The sequence below is a fragment of the Sinocyclocheilus anshuiensis genome, unplaced genomic scaffold (assembly GCF_001515605.1).
Source record: "Sinocyclocheilus anshuiensis isolate Anshui unplaced genomic scaffold, SAMN03320099.WGS_v1.1 scaffold1496, whole genome shotgun sequence".
Classification (NCBI taxonomy): Eukaryota; Metazoa; Chordata; class Actinopteri; order Cypriniformes; family Cyprinidae; genus Sinocyclocheilus; species Sinocyclocheilus anshuiensis.
Genome location: NW_015538031.1, coordinates 394,174 through 415,252, shown reverse-complemented (window position 1 = coordinate 415,252; position 21,079 = coordinate 394,174). Strand labels below are relative to the sequence as shown.

At 38.3% G+C, this 21,079-nt stretch overlaps 1 protein-coding gene across 1 annotated transcript in view; it reads left to right on the top strand.

Moving 5' to 3' along the window:
• The window catches only part of LOC107680491 (neural-cadherin-like), a 188,152-nt gene that overhangs the window by 89,439 nt on the left and 77,634 nt on the right, over window positions 1-21,079 (top strand). The window contains exons 13-18 of the mRNA XM_016476377.1: window positions 2,161-2,288; window positions 4,755-4,941; window positions 8,386-8,529; window positions 12,523-12,806; window positions 13,587-15,064; window positions 16,073-16,257. Of these exons, the coding sequence (XP_016331863.1) occupies window positions 2,161-2,288; window positions 4,755-4,941; window positions 8,386-8,529; window positions 12,523-12,806; window positions 13,587-15,064; window positions 16,073-16,257 (2,406 nt within the window). The remainder of the gene's footprint in view (window positions 1-2,160; window positions 2,289-4,754; window positions 4,942-8,385; window positions 8,530-12,522; window positions 12,807-13,586; window positions 15,065-16,072; window positions 16,258-21,079) is intronic.

Here is a 21,079-nt window from a genome sequence, read left to right as displayed (position 1 = left end):
CATTCTGTCACCGATGGAGTTTTGGTTCCTTGCCGCTGTCGCCTCTGGCTTGCTTAGTTGGGGACACTTAATGTCCAGCGATATCATCGACTTGATTGCACAGATACTAATTAAACTGAACTGAGCTGGATGATGACATCACTGAATTCAATGATGAACTGCCTTTAAAGCTGCAGTCCGTAATTTTTTTTGTTTAAAAATGATCCGAAATCAATATTTGAGCAAGTACATGACCAACCGATGTTCAAAACTATCGCCTTAGTTTAGTCCGATTCACAACGGTAAGCTTATAATAATGTTTTCTAATTTGAGTGCTACGGGTAGGTTTTCGCGGGAAATTCAAGCATGGTACTGCGTCATTACGTCACATCTGTAAACATAAAGAAGTTGTCCTGGCTAGTAGGCTATATCGCATGTGCGGATCCTGCAGGTAGCGCATCGTTTATAGCCTTTTCTCACAGCAGCTAGAATAATTAATTTTATCATTTTAATGGCGTATTGTAATTCAGAAAGGATTATGTGTTTATGAAACGCATGTGAATGAAATTAAATTATATTCCAGTTTTAAATGTGCATCTGATTACAGATAGCCTGGGATTACACAAGATCTGTATTTTAAAGACAACCAGTTCGAAGGGAGCATAATTTGCTCTTTGGGTAAAAATAATTTCTTAATATGAAATTTGAATGGTATGACAATTAGAGATTAGACTGTACAGAAACTGAAATCACACCCTAATATACACTATACTCATAGTCACGCAATGCTGATGTTAACATTAATAATTTGAGAACAAAGTATAACAATAATAATAATTTGCACGGTTTGATCACCGTTGGTCAGAACAAACGTGGCAGACTTGTTACTTACTTGTTTAGATGACAGTATATGGTGAAAATTCTTATTTGGGTCATATATTCCAAGACTTAGTAGGCTAGAATCTGTGATTGTGAAGTACAGTAAATATCCACACCGGTGCCGTGACTGACTACCACACATTCACCTCAAAACATTAGATTAATCCATGCTGGAGCATAACCCCACGCATGGAATACAATTACGCAAACAGCTGCAATTGCAGGTTTTCACACAGAGATGGCGACAAAGAGGCAAAACTTACGGACTGCAGCTTTAACTGAAAATTTAGTGTTTACCATTGTAATTTTTCATTAATGACACACTGTTTTCCTAATTAATGCTGTACAGTTGCTTTGACAATCTGTATTGTTAAAAGTGCTATATAAATAAAGGTGACTTGACTTGACTTGTAAGTGGAGAGGGTTATGCTATATAGTCCTCATCCTAAGTGGCGTGGGTCTCATTATTGGCTCATGCTTACAGGAGCCCTCAGTACGGGTGATCCGGGGCTGGGCTTGCAGAGCGGCTTCGTTCTGCACTTGCTTAAAGCAAGGAGCTATTGGATGAGCTCCCCATAAGCATCAGCGACGCAACAGGAGAGACCGTTCGAAAGGGAAACGCTCCAGTTACTAACGTAACCTCGGTTCCCTGAGATAAGGGAGTGACCATTGTGTAGGCTGCCGTGCTATAAGGCTGCATGCAAATGACTAAAGACTAAAGACAATGACTGTCACTTCAGTTGAAAGATTCTGATGAAATGGCACTCAGAGCCGACTTGTATAGCGGTCAGCTCCTCCCCATTTGGCGGGTTGAAGTGCCATTTGTTTCATGCAGTTACACGAACGTGAACAAATCAGGCTTCAGTATCAGAGTGAACAGGAGTTTCCCCATAAGAGTCAGCGACACAACGCTCCTTCCCTTATCTCAGGAAACCAATGATACATTAGTAACCAGTGCGTTTTAACTTCCCTCAATCTACCATGGATATTTCTGCTTCTTCATAGTCAGGTGGCTGAAACTCCACATAAAGAGGTCAAACTGATGCATTAATGCTGTAAACAATGCTTAAATATTGATTCACATGAGTAATTTCTTGTTAAAACTTTAAGTACATATGTTCTGTGCACCAAGGCCACATTATTCATTTTCTTTGAATGACAGGGAGCCCAATATCAGTGTGTAACAGACTTACAATGAAGCCAACTGAAAGTCTTTCCTTTTGCACCAACCAAAGAAAACTGATGAAAATATTATACAAATTGTTTGTCAAGTTTGACCTTTTGACTGTCTGCTGTTGACAGATGTCAATGACAACGTTCCATTCTTCACCTCCTCCATATGCGAGGCATCTGTGACTGAAGGGGCCGAAATTGGGACTCTAGTTCTCCAAGTGTCAGCTAATGATCTTGACCTGGGACTGAATGGGAAGGTATGAAATAGTGTTTTTCAATTGAAATAGTTATTCACTCAGTCAACATCCATCTGTAAACACTGTATTCATACAGTACTCTATGCTAAACAATATGGTCACTGTTGAAAGATCTGTAAAATTCAAAGAACATTTGTGATACAGCCACGTTTTAAATGAGGATGAATGAAATGATCTTTATACTGTATCTCACTATGACCTCCAAAACATTTCTTCTGATAGAACACTGGCTACTATTTCTCTGCAGTATTTATATCATATTTCAGTGGGAAGGCAAACATGTCTGTAGTTCTTATATTTCATTATTTTGTAGATAAATGTATGTACTGCACACATTCAAAGGCATATCACTTATATTTTTAATTAGAATGATATGCAGTCTGTCATTCTATATATCATTCCACCGTTCAAAATATTTAAAAAATGTTTTGGTAGAAGTCTCTTATGCTTAATAATACTGCTTTTATTTGATGAAAAATATAGTAAAACAATAATACTGTGAAATAATAATTGTATTACAGTAGAAAGTATCTGTTAGTTTAATATATTTTAAAATGTAATTTATTTTATGATGACAGCTGAATTTTCGAAGCCATTATTCCAGTTTGTCACATGATCATTCAGAAATCATTAAGTTTGGCTACTTAATGTTTTTGTGGAAACTATAATACATTTTTAGGATCCTTTAGATGAATAGAAAGTTCAAAAACAGCAGCATTTATTTGAAATATATATTTTTGCAACATTATAAAAGTCTGTACTATCACTTGATCAATGCTTTTGTCCTTGCTATATACATTTACAACAAAAAACGTACTATATATTTTGCAGACTCCAAACTTTTGAGTATGTTTCTGTCGTTCTATTGGCCAATAGTGAACATGTGCCTTTCAGCAATCCTCTGAATTACAAATGCCATGCAATGGCACAATAATGCGTGTCATTTGTGGGTGTGAATGCTAATATCATTATTTTCTCTTACAACACCCCCTCACACACAGCCCCTTTTGTGCCAGATGGGGTTTGCTGCATGTTTTATTAATCTGACCCCTGCAATCATTTTATTATGCCTTTTACATTTAATTCAGCCTCTTACTTGTGTTCTCGGCTCTAATGTGGCCAGCAGGGCATCATTTAATACTCACACCATGCTGGTTTAGTGCAGCCATTCAGAGCAGCTTGTCTGGTAATTGTTGTTTGGGCCTTGTTGAAACAGCAGTTGGCACTTCTTCCTCAATTCAACAGTTTTGGCTATCTAGATTAGCTTCATTATTCTTAACTTGAATGGCCTTGATTTCTGCTTTACCTGCTGGGAAATTGCCAATATGCGTTACAGGCATTACTGACAAAACACACAACAGGAGGTCTCAGCTTCAGGTCAGAACGATTGGTGAATAAATTATGAGGAAAAGGCTGGATTGTTTAATTGCATGTGGTTAGATGAGGCGGAATAGCGTTAAACACACATATACATGCACATAGGCAGTAACATGTACACAGGAAGACCAGTATTAATTGTTAAAGTCGGCATGAAACGGAAGTTGCGATTGTCTTTTCTTCTCTACTGTGGCGTATCCTAGTGAAACGGCATCTGAAATGAGAGGGCGGGACTTGATTTCGTCCTTCGGGAATTGATTGGATCGTTGGAAGCTGGGGCGTTGCTAACAAAATGGAGGCAGATCTGAATGCCAGTTTGCAGTTTGTGGTGGGGGATTTCTCTCTGAATGACTGAGTGTGTCCTCCATCAGGTTAAGTCATACTCATGGGATCTGAATGCCATTTTGAAGTAGTGGTGGGGGATTTCTCTCTGGATTCACAGCCGACACCCAAGCATGAATAAATGTTTTATCTATTAAGGATGATGACGACGATCAATGGCACAAAACATGCCTAAACAGCATGCACGCGCGAGAGAGAGCGAAAGAGAGAGAGACTGCCTGAATGACTGAGCACGTCCTCCATCAGGTTAAGTCATATTCATGAAAAAAATTAGTTTGCGATGTCCTAAGAGTAATGTTGTCATAATATCCTAATATCTTTTCAATGTTTAGGGGTAACATACTCCCTCATGACTGGTATCAGTGCTATAAAGTGAAGCATCAGCTTCAGCTTTTCCCCCTGTTGTTTATCCCAGCATTTACCCCTCACGTGACTAACTCCACCCTTGCGCCATAGCTCGTGACCGGAAGAGAAGATGAGTCGTTTTGAGGGGGAGGGGAGGTTAACGTTTTTGATTAAAGATTACGAGGGCACATGAATTAAAAAAAAATAATGAAGTGCACGGATAAATTATTTATAATAAACACTACAGTATTCCATTAAAAAATTAATATTTTCAAATTTGATTTCATGGTGACTTTAATAAATTTTTCACACAACCCTGTTAACTGTTCTGTGACATGTTTGGCACTATTTCTCCTCTGTATTTAATTTATTTTTGCCAATTTCTTTTTTGTTGTGTCTCAGATCTCATACTCCCTACTGAATGACCGTAGTGGAGACTATCAGTACTTCCGCATTGATCCTGAGCTGGGCACCATCTACACAGAGGCTGTGTTTGATCGAGAGACCAAGGGATCTTACCTTTTGGAAGTGAAGTCAGTAGATGGCTGGGAATCATCCAGGCCAGGAAAGCATGGACAGCCTAACTCAGGTACAGCGAGCCCTATGTGGCAGAGTTACAGTAAATAGTTAAAGCTAATATGAAAATAGGGAAAATATTCACACTTATTATACATTATACAACAGTTACTTCCCGTCCTCAAATCTGATTGGTTGAGCAGCATTACAAAAATTCTGATATACAGTCCAAAATCACCGGGACTGGATTTCTGTTTGTAACATTGTTACGTGCTTGTAAATCAATAGATGGCCACAGTTCAGTCATTGAATCATTCATTGAACTAATTAATTCAAAAACACTTTTATTCAGGAATGCTACTACTGTGTGTGGTGCAGAAATACACAAAGTAACTGACAATCAGGGTTGGAAGTTAATGGGAGTATGGGTCAAAAGTACCACTAAAATGACTGGAAAATGCCCCTAATTTTGAGATGGGGGCAGAAAGTGCCCCTGTATGGGTTCTTGTCTTTATATTTATAACATATCATATAGTTAAGCAATATCGATGTTTTTCCCAAATATTATCACAAGTGCTGATATGATAATGATTTTATACCACAGTCCAATACACAAGATGTTAATATTAAGTGACTTACTTTTCAGACAGTTTCACCAATGAAAAAAAAATCAAAACAAAGCCACAACAAAACTGTTGCACCTCTACGAACAAAACACTACTGGATTTTTGAATGAATTAGGCAGATCAGTGAATCAATGACCCTTTATAAAGACATCCACTTGCTTGGTTCCTGAATTAATCAGCCACTTGAATGATTTGATTCAATGAATGACTGAATCTAAGACTCACTCATTGGTTTGATTGCTCTCAAGATTGGTTTGCACTCTGAACATAATTTTTTACTTAAATTAAAGCAGTTCATAATGTCATGAGATTAAAGTTTATTCAAAAACATTAATCTCATGACATTATTTACTGTGAAACTACATCTAAATGCCACTTCAGATGCAGCATCTGAGCCACATCTGTAGTCCAAAGATGGATTTTGTTGGCACTGATTTCATTTGATTGGTAACAGCATTATAGTTTTTAAACTACATTTAATAAAATATAAGAATTGTACATAAAGGACAGTGTATACTTATAATACACTCCTTGAAATCAGTTTAAGGGGGCAAATATCTCTTCTTAATGGAAAGTAAATTTCACTGCTGATAATTGTGTCTGGAAAGAAAGTTATTCAATAACAACTTTATTGAACTGTTGTATAAAAGCAATATGACACTTGCAGTCGGTATTAGGCTGCTATAAATACAATATAATTCTCACACATTTTGGTTACGACTTCCACTATATAACCCATTTTAAAACCAAAATGCCTCTCTTAAATATTCAGGAATCATGCAGACCATATTTAATGCATGTGTTTGTCACTATCACTAGGGTCACTGAATGCTATCAATAAACAAGAATTTATTCAAGATTCATACAAGTTAGTAATTACAGCTGTCAGTCACAAACACTGACTGTTTGAACATCGCCAGTGGGGTTGTGGGATTTCACAATACAGAGCTAAAGAGGATCTAAAGTTCAGGGGAATATTTCCATTAGCTGCATAAAATATTACATTGCATAATCCTTGTTTAATATAGACAGCGTGACAGTTTGATTGGATTTGTTAGACCACAGGGCTAGCCAGAATCTCTCACAAATGTATTTTTAATTCATTGTGTGGAATATTAACAGTGTCTCTTTTGCCTTTGCTTTGCCTAAATAACCCACTAACACTTGAAGTCAGCTAGATAAAAGTTGCTGGTTTAAATGTTGATGAAGGTGCCAAAGGAGAGGGGGAAATATCAGGGAGCAGCAGGGACAGTCTGAGAAAGAAATGAATCTGCTCCAGTTCTCTCTGTCCTCCCGTGCTGTCTGTCTGCTCACCGTTTGCCCTGCACTCCAAATAGAGGAGAAGTCGTGCACTCCCACACACTTACAACTGTAGTGAAATACACAAATGTAAATTATCAAGCACACAGGAGACAGAGTGTTGATTAGCGGAGAGTCACATGTACACACACATAATTACTCAGAAACATGTGAATGCTAATTGTACTAAGATGCTGTCAAAATGTCAATATGACAAGGAAACTAAACAACACAAGTGCTCTTTGAGCAGAAAATCACACAACAGAGTTGGGCCTCTGCATTTGTGCCTTCATGGCAGGGCTCTGAACAACATGCCAACCTGTCAAAGAGTGGCAGCTAAGCGTATGCTGTGCTCTTCTTACACAACATAACATGTCAGAAAGAGAGCAGGATCAAGACTCGAATCAGAGTCTATCTGCCTCTCACAGCCCTGACTGAACTGAAGGCTCTGAAAAGGTCACGGCATGTTTGATTGTTAAAGTAGCATAAGATTTCTTTTTGCTTTAAAGGGATATAGTTCACATAAAAATGAAATGTCTCCTGTCATTCTAAACCTGTATGACTTTCTTCAGTGGAACATCAAAGATATATATTGAGAGATTCTCTCTTCTCAGTGGTTACCAAACCTTTTTGGTGACCAGTATTCTTCAAAATGTCTTCTTATATGTTCCACTGAAGAAAGAATGTTATAACGTTTTGGAACGACAACAACATGAGGGTAAGTGATTTTGATGCAACCAACCCAAGTTTGAATCTGCTTTTTTCTGATTCCATTCTTCTTGTTCCAGTCGCATATCAGCTCGGAGAAGCATTTATTTTGAATTAAAAATTAATAAAATATTTAAAAAGGGTAAATAAAGTGAAATAAAGCCCAAAAGGTATTTATTATTGGAATTAAAGTGTGTTGGATAATTTAATAGGCCTTTCATTGAAATAGGATGAGGTGTCCTCACCTTTATTGGAGGTTTAATACGGTTAAGGGGTTGGGATTTAGGGATTGAGAAACAAGTAAGGTCCCAATATGGCAGCCATATTTCCATTTATGATTAAATATATATATATATATATATATATATATACACTGAATTTGTTATTATTATTATTGCACAGTTTTTATATTGTACTACAATACACTGAAGTGTTAAAGGTATCTGCCACTATCTGCACGAAGTATAAATAGTATAACACTATTTACGCTGTGTGCAAATAGCCCGTCTTTCATTTCTGGGTGAACTTTTCCTTTAATAATTGCTCTTATCTTAAGCAGCAGATTGTAATTGATGTGTCTACTGATAATTATATCACATAGACCTCATTTAAATGGGGCAAGCATCACAAATTTTACTTGCTTGCACTCAGTAAACACACAACTCCCAGGGTTCTTCACATCACCTAATGACTTCAGGCACGACGTAGAGCCACACGCATGAGAAGAAGATGGAGAGATGAAGATGGTCAGAAAATGAATGCGACAAACAGAAGACACAGGAATTTGATGGGATTGGAAATGTCAGATACGAGAAAAGGGAAGTGTAAAGATAAGAGTAGTGTGAACACAAATTGCTAATCTTGTGTGTTTCTACTCTTGTCAGATACTGCGTATGTGCGTATTTTCATCAGCGACGTGAACGATAACAAGCCGGTGTTTGCGCAGTCTGTGTATGAAGTTGACGTGGATGAGGATGCTGACGTGGGCTCCACCATCCTCACAGTCAGCGCTAATGATGAAGATGAAGGTAGGTGAAGATGAGGAGGGGCATTGGATGATGGGTAGAACAATATGCTCATTTGTAAGACGGAAGTGGGAAATATGGAGTGTTGACTAGGGGTGAAAATGAGGGTCGTAGATTTGAGAATCTGACATCACAGCTCAGGTGTGATCTTCAACACTTGATATATTTTCTACAAGTTGTAAAGGGAATGTAGAATAATTAATTTATGAAGAAGAAAAAAATCAACAACATAATTAATTATGAGGTAAAATTGTACATTTTTATTATACATTTCACTTTATATTTAAAGATTAATTCAGAATTTTAAAAATATGGAAAAAAGGAAGATCAAATAAAAAGGGAAATATTCTTTCAATATTTACAGTGTTACTGCAGTTGGATTACATTAGGGCATAAACCTCTCAAAGGGCTTGGCTAGCACACAGCGATATTAATGAAACACAGTTAGAACATGTTCCCATGAGTTTGAGTTTGTCTCCAGGCTATTGCTCTCATATTCTTCTGCTCCATGCAATAACATCTGTGCCACTCGTGAATGAGAGACAGAGACAGTTGGTTCCTCATCAATATACCCTGAGAACATAACAAATGCTGCTCCCAAGATAACCAGCCTCATACATTGCCATTCAAAAGCCTTGGCTAATATTTTTGTTTTATCACACACTCCAGAAACACGCACAAAGAGGATAGTCTACATAACTCATCAGCCAGCCTGTCTTGGTATATAGATGCACTACTGAAGCGTGTAATTCCCTGTGGTCCAGTTGAATCCACGATTAGATGCCAGAGCGAGGAAGGGAATTCTTGTATCAGTCATTCATCATTATACAGCCTGGAGTGGCTGGACATTCCCTGAGCCTGAAACTTTACCCTGATGAATGGATTTTAGCTTTCTCTGCAGCTCTGACTTAACCCTCGCAGCCACTGGAGCAGAGCCACGGGAAACTGATGAGACATCATAGTACATCGTCTCGGTTACGTATGGTAACCCTCGTTCCCTGAAGGAGGGCACGAATAGTCGACCGAAAATGCGTGCAGGTCCCCTGCCCTCTTGATGGAGGCAAATGCAAGCAGGAGCAGAGTTTTCATTGACAGAAACTTCAGCTCGACCACCTGCAAAGGCTCAAATGGGCCCTGCTGTAGTGCTGTAGGGAGAAGGAACCAGCAGATCGGTTTCTGGCAGTAAAAGGTGCCGTCCATGACCTGATGAGCCCCTCATGCACTTCCGGGAAGAAAGGCACTTGAGGCGGGGCGCTGAGAACCAGCGCGGACCACCCCGAAGAACCAATGGTCCAACCTTGAGGGCTCGGGACACGGTGGAGGCCTCCAATACCCAGCACGTTCCATTGGCAGCTCAACTGGTTGCGGAGTGCCTCAGACCGCCCGCGCTACTGCCTGAAGTAGCCCCCTGCAACACAAACGGGGTAGTGCAGCCTGATGTGTGCAACCCACTCGACACGGGAAACCACCACCGCTGAAGCGCCGTACTGCCAACATGAAGAGCTGTCCAAGAGCGCGCTGGACTCGTTCAGTCTTCTTCTCTCAGTAGAGTAGTCAGGAGCAGAACGATGTGATCGCTCGGCTCCGAAGCGAAAAGCTGAATATGCGCTGCATCTGCTGCCTACTTATACTCACGCTGTGATCAGCGGCAGCTGGATGCAATAATCGCATGCCAATGTGCATTGGCTCGTTTAGTTTACACTCTAAGTAGATTGGTCTCTCTTAGCGAGATCCCAATTCATCGGTCATCCGACGTAACGTCGAGAGTGACCGACTGAAAGGGAACTGTACTTACACAAGGAAGCCGTGCTTGATTCTGTGCATTAGCAGAAAATGCAGATAAGCCAAATATTCCCTAATGCAATTTTGTGGTGGTACCCTAGGCAACACGAGATGGTGGAGATGAAATGGCGATAAGGCTCCTAATGTGTCGTTCCCTATTCATTAACCTCGTACCAGCAGGGATATCCAAACACACTGCAAGATCTGAAGGACTGTTAAGCAGGAGTGTTTTTGCTCTGTTTGTTTAACTGGGTTATTTGTTTATATGAAGTCTCTTTGCATTTATTACCTACCTCAGAGAGATTTAGTCCTAAATACAAAATAACAGCAGAGTAATAAAGAATTTAATAAAATAGCATGCTCAAAACACAAGCATTGCATCTTTCACTGTTTAATTATCAGAGCTCAAGCGGGGATCCAAACATTTATTATAACTTTTCTTTTAAGCTGGTTTCGACTTTGCGCTCCATTCACTTACATCCGTTCGCTTATGAATGAAATGTGTACAAAAGTTCAGGTTTGGTGAACTTTGACCTACAAATTAAGTTAGCACAAAGACATTTGAGCAACACAGAACCTAAATATCACAGACTGGCTGGATTCAAATAACACACAATCTTAAAACTATGTGGTTTGCCGTGTTGTGAGGTCACAAGTATTTTTGCATACTCAAGTGTGGTTGTTGTCTACTGTACTGCAGCTCTCATTGGCTACATTCACAACACAGGTGATTGTGACCGAAATCCATTTTTTTAGTGAGATTGTTCTCATGTCCTATTAAATGTGCCAGCCAATTTTATCTAACACCATACAATCAGTTTGTCATATGTGTTAGTCCGTGTGTCCACCAAAGCATTTTTTTTTTCTTGTGAGGCTAGCATATTTTTCAAATGTTTTTGGTGGGAGCACTTCATATTTTCAAAAATGGCAGAAGCGTGATGAGGCGCTGAGTGTCTATTTTACACTATGCATTTTTTTCTTGCTACTGAGAGTTGAAAAATGTTCAGCGTTGAGTAAAATGCATCACTGTCACTTTTTATCTAGCCGTCCAGTCACAGTGGAGGAGAGGCAGGACAAATATCACACCAACCAATGTCACATCCTACTTATACCATGACTGAACAACAATGGAGGAGAAGTTAATATGCTTGTAAAAATAATAATATTATGATTATTCATGTCTGTACCAGATGAAATTCCTGGACTAACACCAATATTGAGAAACAATTAATTTGCGATGTAACTGCCACATTACTTCAGTGGATATTTCATCTCATAGCAGCCAAAGTGTCTTAAAGAAAAAAATAAAAATAATAAAAACACCCTTTTTAAATATGTAAGATTAAATGTATAGTTATATAATGAAACTGATCATTTACTCCCCCTCACTTCATTCCAAACCTATATGACTTTATTTCCTCTGTGAAACACAAAATAATATATTTTGAACCTTGTTTTTTAGACCCCTGCTTTCTTCAAAATATATTTTGTGTTTTGCAGAAGAAAGTCAAAGAGATTTGGATTGAGTCCACTTTTTTACCTTTCTTCTGCTAAATCAAACTAAACTGTCAATGATTTCATTCAGAAATAAATTAAATCTGAGTGGCATGCACAAATGCACAGAATGGGGGTGGGTTGTGGCATTGACAGAATAAAAAAAAAGATACATTTAAGATACATGAGTCTTGAGCACTATGTTTTCTTTTGAGTTTGAACATTGGGTGCTTCAGAAGAGACAGCTGAATGGACCTTTGATTAAATGTCTGACAAGAGCTATGCAAAAGTACAAAGCAAAGTTTTAGTGCAGGACTAATCAGAAATAAGTGAATGTTTTCATGGACCATTGTTAAAAATGTTTAGAAAATGAATATAATTTTTAATTTAGTCTTATCTTCACCTAATTTGAAGTTTATTGGTCTATGTTTCCATGGTGGCGAGTTTCCAAGGCTAATCTTGACAATAACCTCTAAAGGCCATTGAAGCAGTTTATTGTTCACCTGCAGCAAAAAGCTTGTTATCGTATTTTAAATAGATACATTTTTTTTTTTTTTGCAAATTTTTCCACTTTTAGAAGTTTCTGACTTTTAGCCTTTTGAGTAGCGTTTATATCAGTGTCAGTGTAGGTCTTTGCTTTCCTCTTTATTCCTCTTAAGAATTAATTCAGGACAGAGGAGGAAGTTTTCTTTGTTTTCATTAACTGCTCTTATTCTTCAGGTGCTAACGCCAAGTTACGCTACCAGATTACATCAGGCAATGTGGGAGGTGTTTTTGACATGGAGCCCGAGGTGGGAACCATCTTCATTGCCCAGCCATTGGACTATGAACAGAACAAGCTCTATAAGTTGCACATCTTGGCCTCCGATGGGAAGTGGGAAGATTACGCTACTGTAATAGTGACTATTGTGAATAAGAACGATGAGGCACCTGTGTTCTCTGTGAACGAGTACTACGGCAGTGTGACAGAGGAGATGGACGGTTCTCCTGTCTTTGTGTTGAAGGTACTGCCTTTAGATTCTCTTTATTGTACATATCAGCTCTTTTCAAGTTTTCAGATCATATATTTGTTATTTTAAAATAGCAACTTTTTGTGGCCCATATTCCTTAATTTAAAAAAGAAAGAAAGAAAATGTTAGGAGTTGCTCTAAATTAAACGAAAAGAGGTCATGGATGTGTAATTTACCACATTATTCTTCCATTAATAGGTTTTTGAAACTGAATAATACAACAATTCATTGGAAATTGCCCAAACACTCGTTTATGTTACCTTGCCAGGGTATTTTGTGTTTCTTAATTATAGTGAAAACTGTGATTGATTTGTTCTGTTGAATGCATTCAATATTTTGAACGAGTCTCTAGAGGTTCATGCATAATTATTAAAGCCCAAAAAAAGTTAATTATTAAAAGTCTGAATTTGCAGCGAGTGACATCACTTTATTTGTCCAAAGATGTGAGAGGCTCATTTTCAATCTCAATGTTTATTTTTATTTTTTATACAAAAGTTGGTGGAGATAATCTTATTTCCTAACTTTTAAATTTTCTTAGTCAAGAATTAGTTTTGAGTTCAGTTTTTGTTTCTTTCTTTCTATTTTTATTTATTTATTTAAATGTTTTGCTATATCTATCGAATGGATGTACCGATAGATACAGCAGATTAACAGATAGGCGGACAGATGGATGGGCAGATGGACGAATTGAAGGTTGGATGAATGGATAGATTATTAGATCTTATGTTAGAGGTTGCAGACTGAAGTTTTAATATATTCTCTTTGATTTTGTAGGTAACAGCATCTGACCCAGATAACGATGCTGACCAGGAGGCTTTGAGATATTCCCTTCATGGTCAAGGTGCTGAGAGCGAGTTCATCATTGACGAGGTCACGGGGAAGATATATGCTCAGAGAACATTAGACCGTGAGGCCCGGGCAGTGTGGCGTTTTGTGGTCCTGGCCACAGATGAGGGTGGCGAGGGACTAACGGGTTTCACCGATGTCATTATCAATGTGTGGGACATAAACGACAACGCTCCTATTTTTGCTTGTGCTCCAGACAGTTGCCATGGTGACGTATCTGAGAACTCCCCGCCTGGCACTTCCGTCATGGAGATGACAGCCACTGATCTAGATGATGCGGCTGTCGGACAAAACGCAATGCTGGCCTATAGAATTGTGGGTAACGCTGCCCTAAATGGAGCTAACAGCGGAGCAGATGTGTTCAGCATCAATCCCGCTACTGGGACTGTTTCAGTGGCAATGTCTGGCCTAGACAGGGAACAGACTGATTCGTACGTCTTGGTGGTTGAAGCACGAGATGGTGGAGGTATGATAGGAACGGCTACCGCGACTATACACGTGACGGACATCAATGACCACGTCCCACGTTTCCTGGACCGCACGTGCTCCGTACGCATCCCTGAGAGCAGTGAGCCCAACACGCTGATCATAGAGCTTGCCGCAGAGGATGCGGATGCTGGAGAGAATGGCCAGCTGACCTTCAGTGTGGTGGCCGGTGATCCCGAACAGAAGTTTTACATGGTGAGTCATCGACAGGAGCAACGCGGGACCCTTCGTCTCAAGAAGCATTTGGATTACGAAAGACCAGGTGAGCAACGCTTCAACCTCACCATAAAAGTGGAAGATATGCAGTACTCCAGCCTGCTGCACTGCACTCTTGAGATCGAAGACTGCAACGACCACATGCCAGTCTTCATTCCTCACTTTATACAGCTTCCAGCCGTACGAGAGGATGTCGCTCCAGGAACTAACGTGGCGAGTGTGGCTGCCAGTGATTTGGACTCGGGGTTGAATCGTGAGATCACTTATAGCATTGCTTCAGAGTCTGATCCTTACCATCTGTTTTCTGTGGACCAGTCAGGGTTGGTCACTGTGGCTAGTGAGCTGGACCGGGAAAAGGTCGCACAGCATCATTTGGTTATACTTGCGACAGACCACGGCACGCCACCGTTGACTGGCACCGCAACTATCCAGATGGCTCTGCTGGATGTCAACGACAACGGCCCTGAGTTTGAGGCTGCATACGCACCAATAGTGTGGGAGAACGTTTTGGGCCCACAGGTTGTGCGGCTTAACCAGAGCTCCACATTACTAAAAGCCGTGGACCGAGATTCAGAGGAGAATGGCAGAATGCTTTTTTTTTTAATGACAGGGAGAATGCCAACCAGTGTACTGGGGAAGGTTTACTCACCAGATCCAGATGACTGGGATAACAAGACGTATGCCTTCGAGGGACATGTTCCTAAGTGAGACCTTATTTTTTTTCTCTACTCCTCGTTCTTTCTACATCCTTTTCCTTTCTGTCCACATCGTTGCATCATCCCCTCCACATGGTTAGCATGTTTATACTCGTCTCCCAGCACCATACACATTTTTCCTGCAGTCTTTGTGTTATTTAAATGGGTCAAGGGATCTCTAAGAACAATGTCAAACCCTTTCTTCACACATCCCAGCATCTCTCTTCCTCTCTTGCTCTTCTCTATTGATGTTGTACACTTTACTGGAGAGGAGTATACAATGATAAGATGAGGCCAGTTTTAGATGTCTTGAGCACATAGCCCACCTGTGCTCTTGCTCTCTCAGAATCTTCAGTACACGGTGAGAACACTAGTGTCTTTGAGAAAGAGTAAAAAGAGAATATAGATCAAAATTTTTATTCCATTTGGAAACAAAAATGAATTAATTCATTGAAATATGTTTTAGCTTGTAACTGGAATTTGTTTTCTTTCATCCTTTCTATAGATTTTCTGTGCATGTGTACGTTCAGCAAGCTTAAGTGTAAATATTTATTTGAATCTGAGGTCAAAAGTTGACCTATAAATTGTGCTTTTCAGTTTTGGGAAGTTGTTGGGTTCAGACTAGTTTATATTTTTAGGTCAGTGAAATCTACAGTATATTTCAGTGCCATTCATCTGCTGTTCACAATTTGTTGCAATATGCTAGAAAAGGAAACACTCGCAACCCAAGGATTCACCCTCTAAATCATCTCTTAGCTTCCACTAACCATGTATTGAAGTGCATTCACTCTAGCCACATTTCAAATGACACTGAATTGTGTGTTCGTTGATCTGTTAGATTTACACTTTTGCTTTTTATTGTTTATTTATTGGCTGTTGGTTTTTGCAATGTCTTCTCTGAAAAGGTTTTGGAGTATATATATATACTGTATGTGTGTGTGTGTGTGTGTGTGTGTGTGTGTATATACAGTCAGACAATCAATATTTTAATACTTTAATCCAATTTTCTACCTGCAGTTATTTTATCCTGAACAAGCGGACAGGGTTCCTCATCCTAAAGGAGAACACTCCTCCTGGGAGTTATGACTTTCAGGTTCGAGTGTCAGATGGGCTGTGGCCGGATGCCATCTCTAGCGTGAAGGTGAATGCGAGAGAGCTACGGGACGATGCCATCTACAACTCAGCCTCTCTGAGATTAGCAGGTAGGTGATATTTACCTCATGACAGCATGACGTAGTGCTGTTTGACATTTAAATGAGATTTCAGCTGATCAGTAATCAGTGCTGACTTTTACGCTTGTGAATTTTTCTTATTTTTTCTTCTCTCCAATAATCTGCAGATTATTTTTTTTTCTTTTTTTTAAGTAAGATTAAAGTCTGAAAAATCTCCTCTTGATTTACATAGAATAATAGAATTATATATGTATTTAAAGCATTCAGCAATGGTGTCATAATAATTCCATATTGCATTTTCACTGGTCTTGTCTTACCTGCATACCTTTAAACAACTATAGCTGCCTTGATACTGCAAATGCACTGAGGTTCTGTCACGCTTTGGTACTTATGCACAGTCAACAAGAAACAAGATGCAGGCTCAGGTTTATGACAATGGCAGCTCTGATGCATCATTTTGTTTGTGCAGAACTAAAAGCCTGAAACCTAAGATTGCCTACAGTAAAACTATATTATTTAGTATTTTTGGAATGCAAATTGATTAAATAGTGTGGATGTAATGCTGCTGTAAATGTAACTTCCAATTTAAATCATTATAGTTAAAGGCTCTGAAACTAATTTGACTGATAATGAATGGCACTCTGTGTACAACACTGTTGAGACTTGAGCTGAGTCTGTGTCCGCTGCTTATTTCAGTCAGAGACATTAAAATGGTTTGATGGTTTGGGCCTGGAATCAGGATCTGTGTTGATTGCGTGCCATGTTATAGCAGTAAAACTCATGGGCATATTGACTTTGGTGACATTATGACAGTCAGTGTTTTAATGAAAACAAGACTGAGCTGAAATGAAATGGACTATAGCTGAGGTTTTTGTAGTTTTAAGACTAATAAATTGGGGGAAAAGGTCTTGTGGGAGATGGAAAGACACAATATAAAATGTAATAGCAGAAAAAAATAGCAAACTCATAAGCCTATAAAGAGATTTTTCTTAGAGTTCAGCAATGCAACTGATTTTATGGCATGCATGGAACAACAGCAAGCAGTTTTTATTACTGCTTACTGTGACTTCACAAATAACTTTGCAAATGTCTTGTAACCACAGTGTGTATGTAAATGCCTCTCCTTTCTATAATCTCTGACAATCCCTAATTGAAGTATGATTACATGTAGCATTAAAAACAATCTGAGTTACTTTTATTGCGGTTTCATAGTTTTATCCGATAATCTACCATGGTCTGTGCAATTAGATATTTGTCCCATATATCTGTTTAGTCTTTAAACTAAATAATGTGTGGTTTACCATTAACCCTCCAGGATATTGTGTTGCCAAAAAAATTTGAATTAAAGGCATTATTTAATGAAACTGATTTTATCTGGAAGTGTTCATGGTAAAATAATCATGAGTATGGATAAATTACACCCTTATTATTTATTTATTATTGTTTTATATTCAGCAATTATGTTCTACACAAAAAGGCCAAGTAGGAGAGTGCACAATTCTCTCTAATTAATAGTCATGATGAGCTAGGCTTTTAAGGGCAGTATTTAGGGAGAAATTATAATGATTCTGTAAATTTTAGTCTTAAGGAGTTTGATATGTATACAGATATCTGTTCAGAAAAGAAACATGCATTTATTTAGAGGTGATATTTCTATTTTTTGCTGTGGTGAGTTGCTATGCGACAGTGTTTGGCAAATTGGACATTAGCCTAGTGTTGGAATTGTTTCACACTCAGTCACCTTGAGTCCTTTGGAGAGTCTGGAATTTTATATTTAATGCCTCGAGAGTTTTATGGTCCCTAGAATTGCAACAGTTTGCAAAAAACAAACAAGGTTCAAAACAAGGCTTTCGGTTTCAGAAGGGGACGTCAGCATCTGTCAGTACTTCAGGCATTGTTTAAAATGCACATGAAAATGGCATCAGTCAATTGAGGTATGGGTTAATGTTCTTGCCAAATACTTAAGATGTTTATTTCTCTAGAGCCCTGTCTCAACATGCATTGAATTCTGGTCTAACTGATAGTTTGAATTTCGTACTATTTACTGCCTCCTTGACATTTGGAATCCCATTTCAGGAGCAAATGTTGAAGGCAATGGAGAGTCGTAAGGCCTGTTTAATGCTTCTGCTTTGAGATTATAGCTTGCTCTGTGCATCTCTGGAAGTGAACTGATTGTAAAGTGAAATATGAGGGAAAGCATGTGCAGAAGTTCTTTAGACACCCATGCTAGCTCATGGAGATAACCGAACACGTGCGCACAAACTCACACAAGTTTATTCCCATAACCTCTGCTCTGCCTGTACACAAACAGGGCACACACATACACACATTTATACATAAACTCCCACATTCTGCAGGACACGCAACATGAAAAGCTTGTTGATGTTGAACTTTTGAGGCTTCTGACTGCTTAGCCAGTTTGGACTTATCTTTAAAAAAATTGAAATGTCTAATGTTTTGATCCTCATCTCCTTGGCTAACCCTGAGTTTTCCACCCCAACAGGACTTTGAAGTATCATTAAAAAGAGAAACTGGGAAAATATTGGCATTAATTCGGTAGCTCACCAATTCACAAACACATATTGACCAGCCACACTGTCCCCAAGCCACAAAAGCTAAACCTCTAATTTAAGCTCTCTCTCTCTGTGTGTGTGTGTGTGTTTCCATCTGTTTATGAGTATAAATATGAGTATAAACGCAGTACACTTTGGTGTTCCACAGTTGTTCTGTTTGTTTGTTTGTTTAATTATTTATTTCATATTGTTGTGAGATCTCTTAGAAATGTTTGATAAAGTATTATCTAAAATAAAATCAACCTTGCATGTGAACATAGCTAGTTTTAAATGAATAAAATATAGGTCAACCTCCTATTGCTATTGCAAAATTAAACAACTGTGTTTAGACATGCCAAATTTTGTAAACAGTGTTACAAAAACTATAAACCTCATAAAAATAATAAGAATAAAAACGTGTGTGTGTGTGTATATACATACATAAATGTAATTCAGTTCAATATATATCAATGTTTATACATTTATTATAATTATATACATTTATAATAAATTTGTATACATTTTTATACAATAAAATAAAAATGTATAATTTTTTTCAAGTTTTACTTCCTGAAATTGATGTTTAGCATTCTTTGAAGGGTTAGATCCTCCTTTAATTGATCATTTGTTTAAAATAAATTAAGTGAATCCTTATTTTGTACCCTGTTTGTGGAAAATGCCATATAGATTTTTTTTAGTCAATCAATAAAATAGAAGAAAAAAAAAAAACGAATTCATCTATTTTTCTATCATCACAAATACACAAAAATTATTATTATTATTATTATTATTATTATTATTATTATTGTGTGTGTGTTTAACATCCAGAAAAGGTGTTAAGCACATACATTGCTTAATGCTCGTGGGAAGGGAAGCAGGTTTGATCTGGGCTTGGATCAAAGCCAGGTGTGAGGCTGTTCCCAGCTGTCATGATGAGTCTCCTCTTCACACACAGCTCCTGATGGGAGCAGACAGTCACCCTTCCTGCACCCCCCAAAAGTTAATCACAGTTTCCTTCCTTGCCCCCACCTAAACCTCCATGATTGACAGTCTTCAAGCACTAATGATTTACTTCGCGGAAAATTCAGGTCTATGCTGCACAGGGAATTGAAAGACAGCCGTCAGAGTGGGGATATAGGGCTGCGAGAGTAAAACAGAGACACAAACACAGCTTAAGTTATAGAATTTATACACCACATAGACACCACATGTAATTTGACGCAAAACAAAAACAAGGTCTTAAGGATTATTAGTAGTGTCCATTCAATATGTTGTGTACCTGGGTGTCATTATTTAGCTGTCAGAATGGAAAATATTTCAACAAATTTAAAAGAACAACAACACAAACCTTGGGAAAACATTACACTATGTTGAACTGACTGTATTTTTTGCCCATAATTTTCATTCTAGTTCAATTAAATATGCTGTGTCCTCTGAGGATTATTAAAGTTTATACAACTGAAAAGTATGTTGTATATACTACTATTCAAATGTTTGGTGTCAGCAAGAGTTTATTTTTAAAAGGATGTCTTATGTTCACGAAGGCTGCATTTATTTGGTCAAAAATAGTCAAAAACGGTAATATTGTGAAATATTATTACAATTTAAAATAATTTGGAATTTTGTCAGTCATTACTCCAGTCTTCAGTGTCACTTGATCCTTCAGAAATCATTCTGATATGCCGGTTTGCTGCTCAAGAAACATTTCTTATTATTATCAGTTGAAAACAGCTGTGCTGATCAATGAAGTATTATATTTATTTGCAATATATATATTTTTTGCAACATTATAAGTGCTTTTTCTGTCACATTTGATCAATTTTATGCAGACTTGCGGAATAAAAGTATCAATTTCTTTAAAATAATTATTATATAAAATTATTATACACACAACTTTGCATATTAGGAAGGTATTCTAAAATGTTTTTAGACATTCTACTAACTATAAGTAACTTTGAAACTACATGTCAACTAACTTATTATATTATTAGTAGAGTTTTATGTTAGGGTTAGTAGAATAAGTTGATGTATACTTTCAAAGTTACTTATAGTCACTTTGTGAGAAACGTCTCGGTTACGTATGGTAACCCTTGTTCCCTCAGTCTGCTTTGGTCAGCGGAGAACTGCTGGGCAAAGTTCTCCACCGTGTTGCCGAAAAGGCCGGTCTGGGACACGGGGGCGTTCAAGAATCGTGTCTTGTCCGTCTCGCGCATGTCGGCCAGATACAGCCAGAGATGGCTATCCTGGACCAACATAGTGGACATCGCATGACCCAGAGACCGCGCCGTAACCTTCGTCGC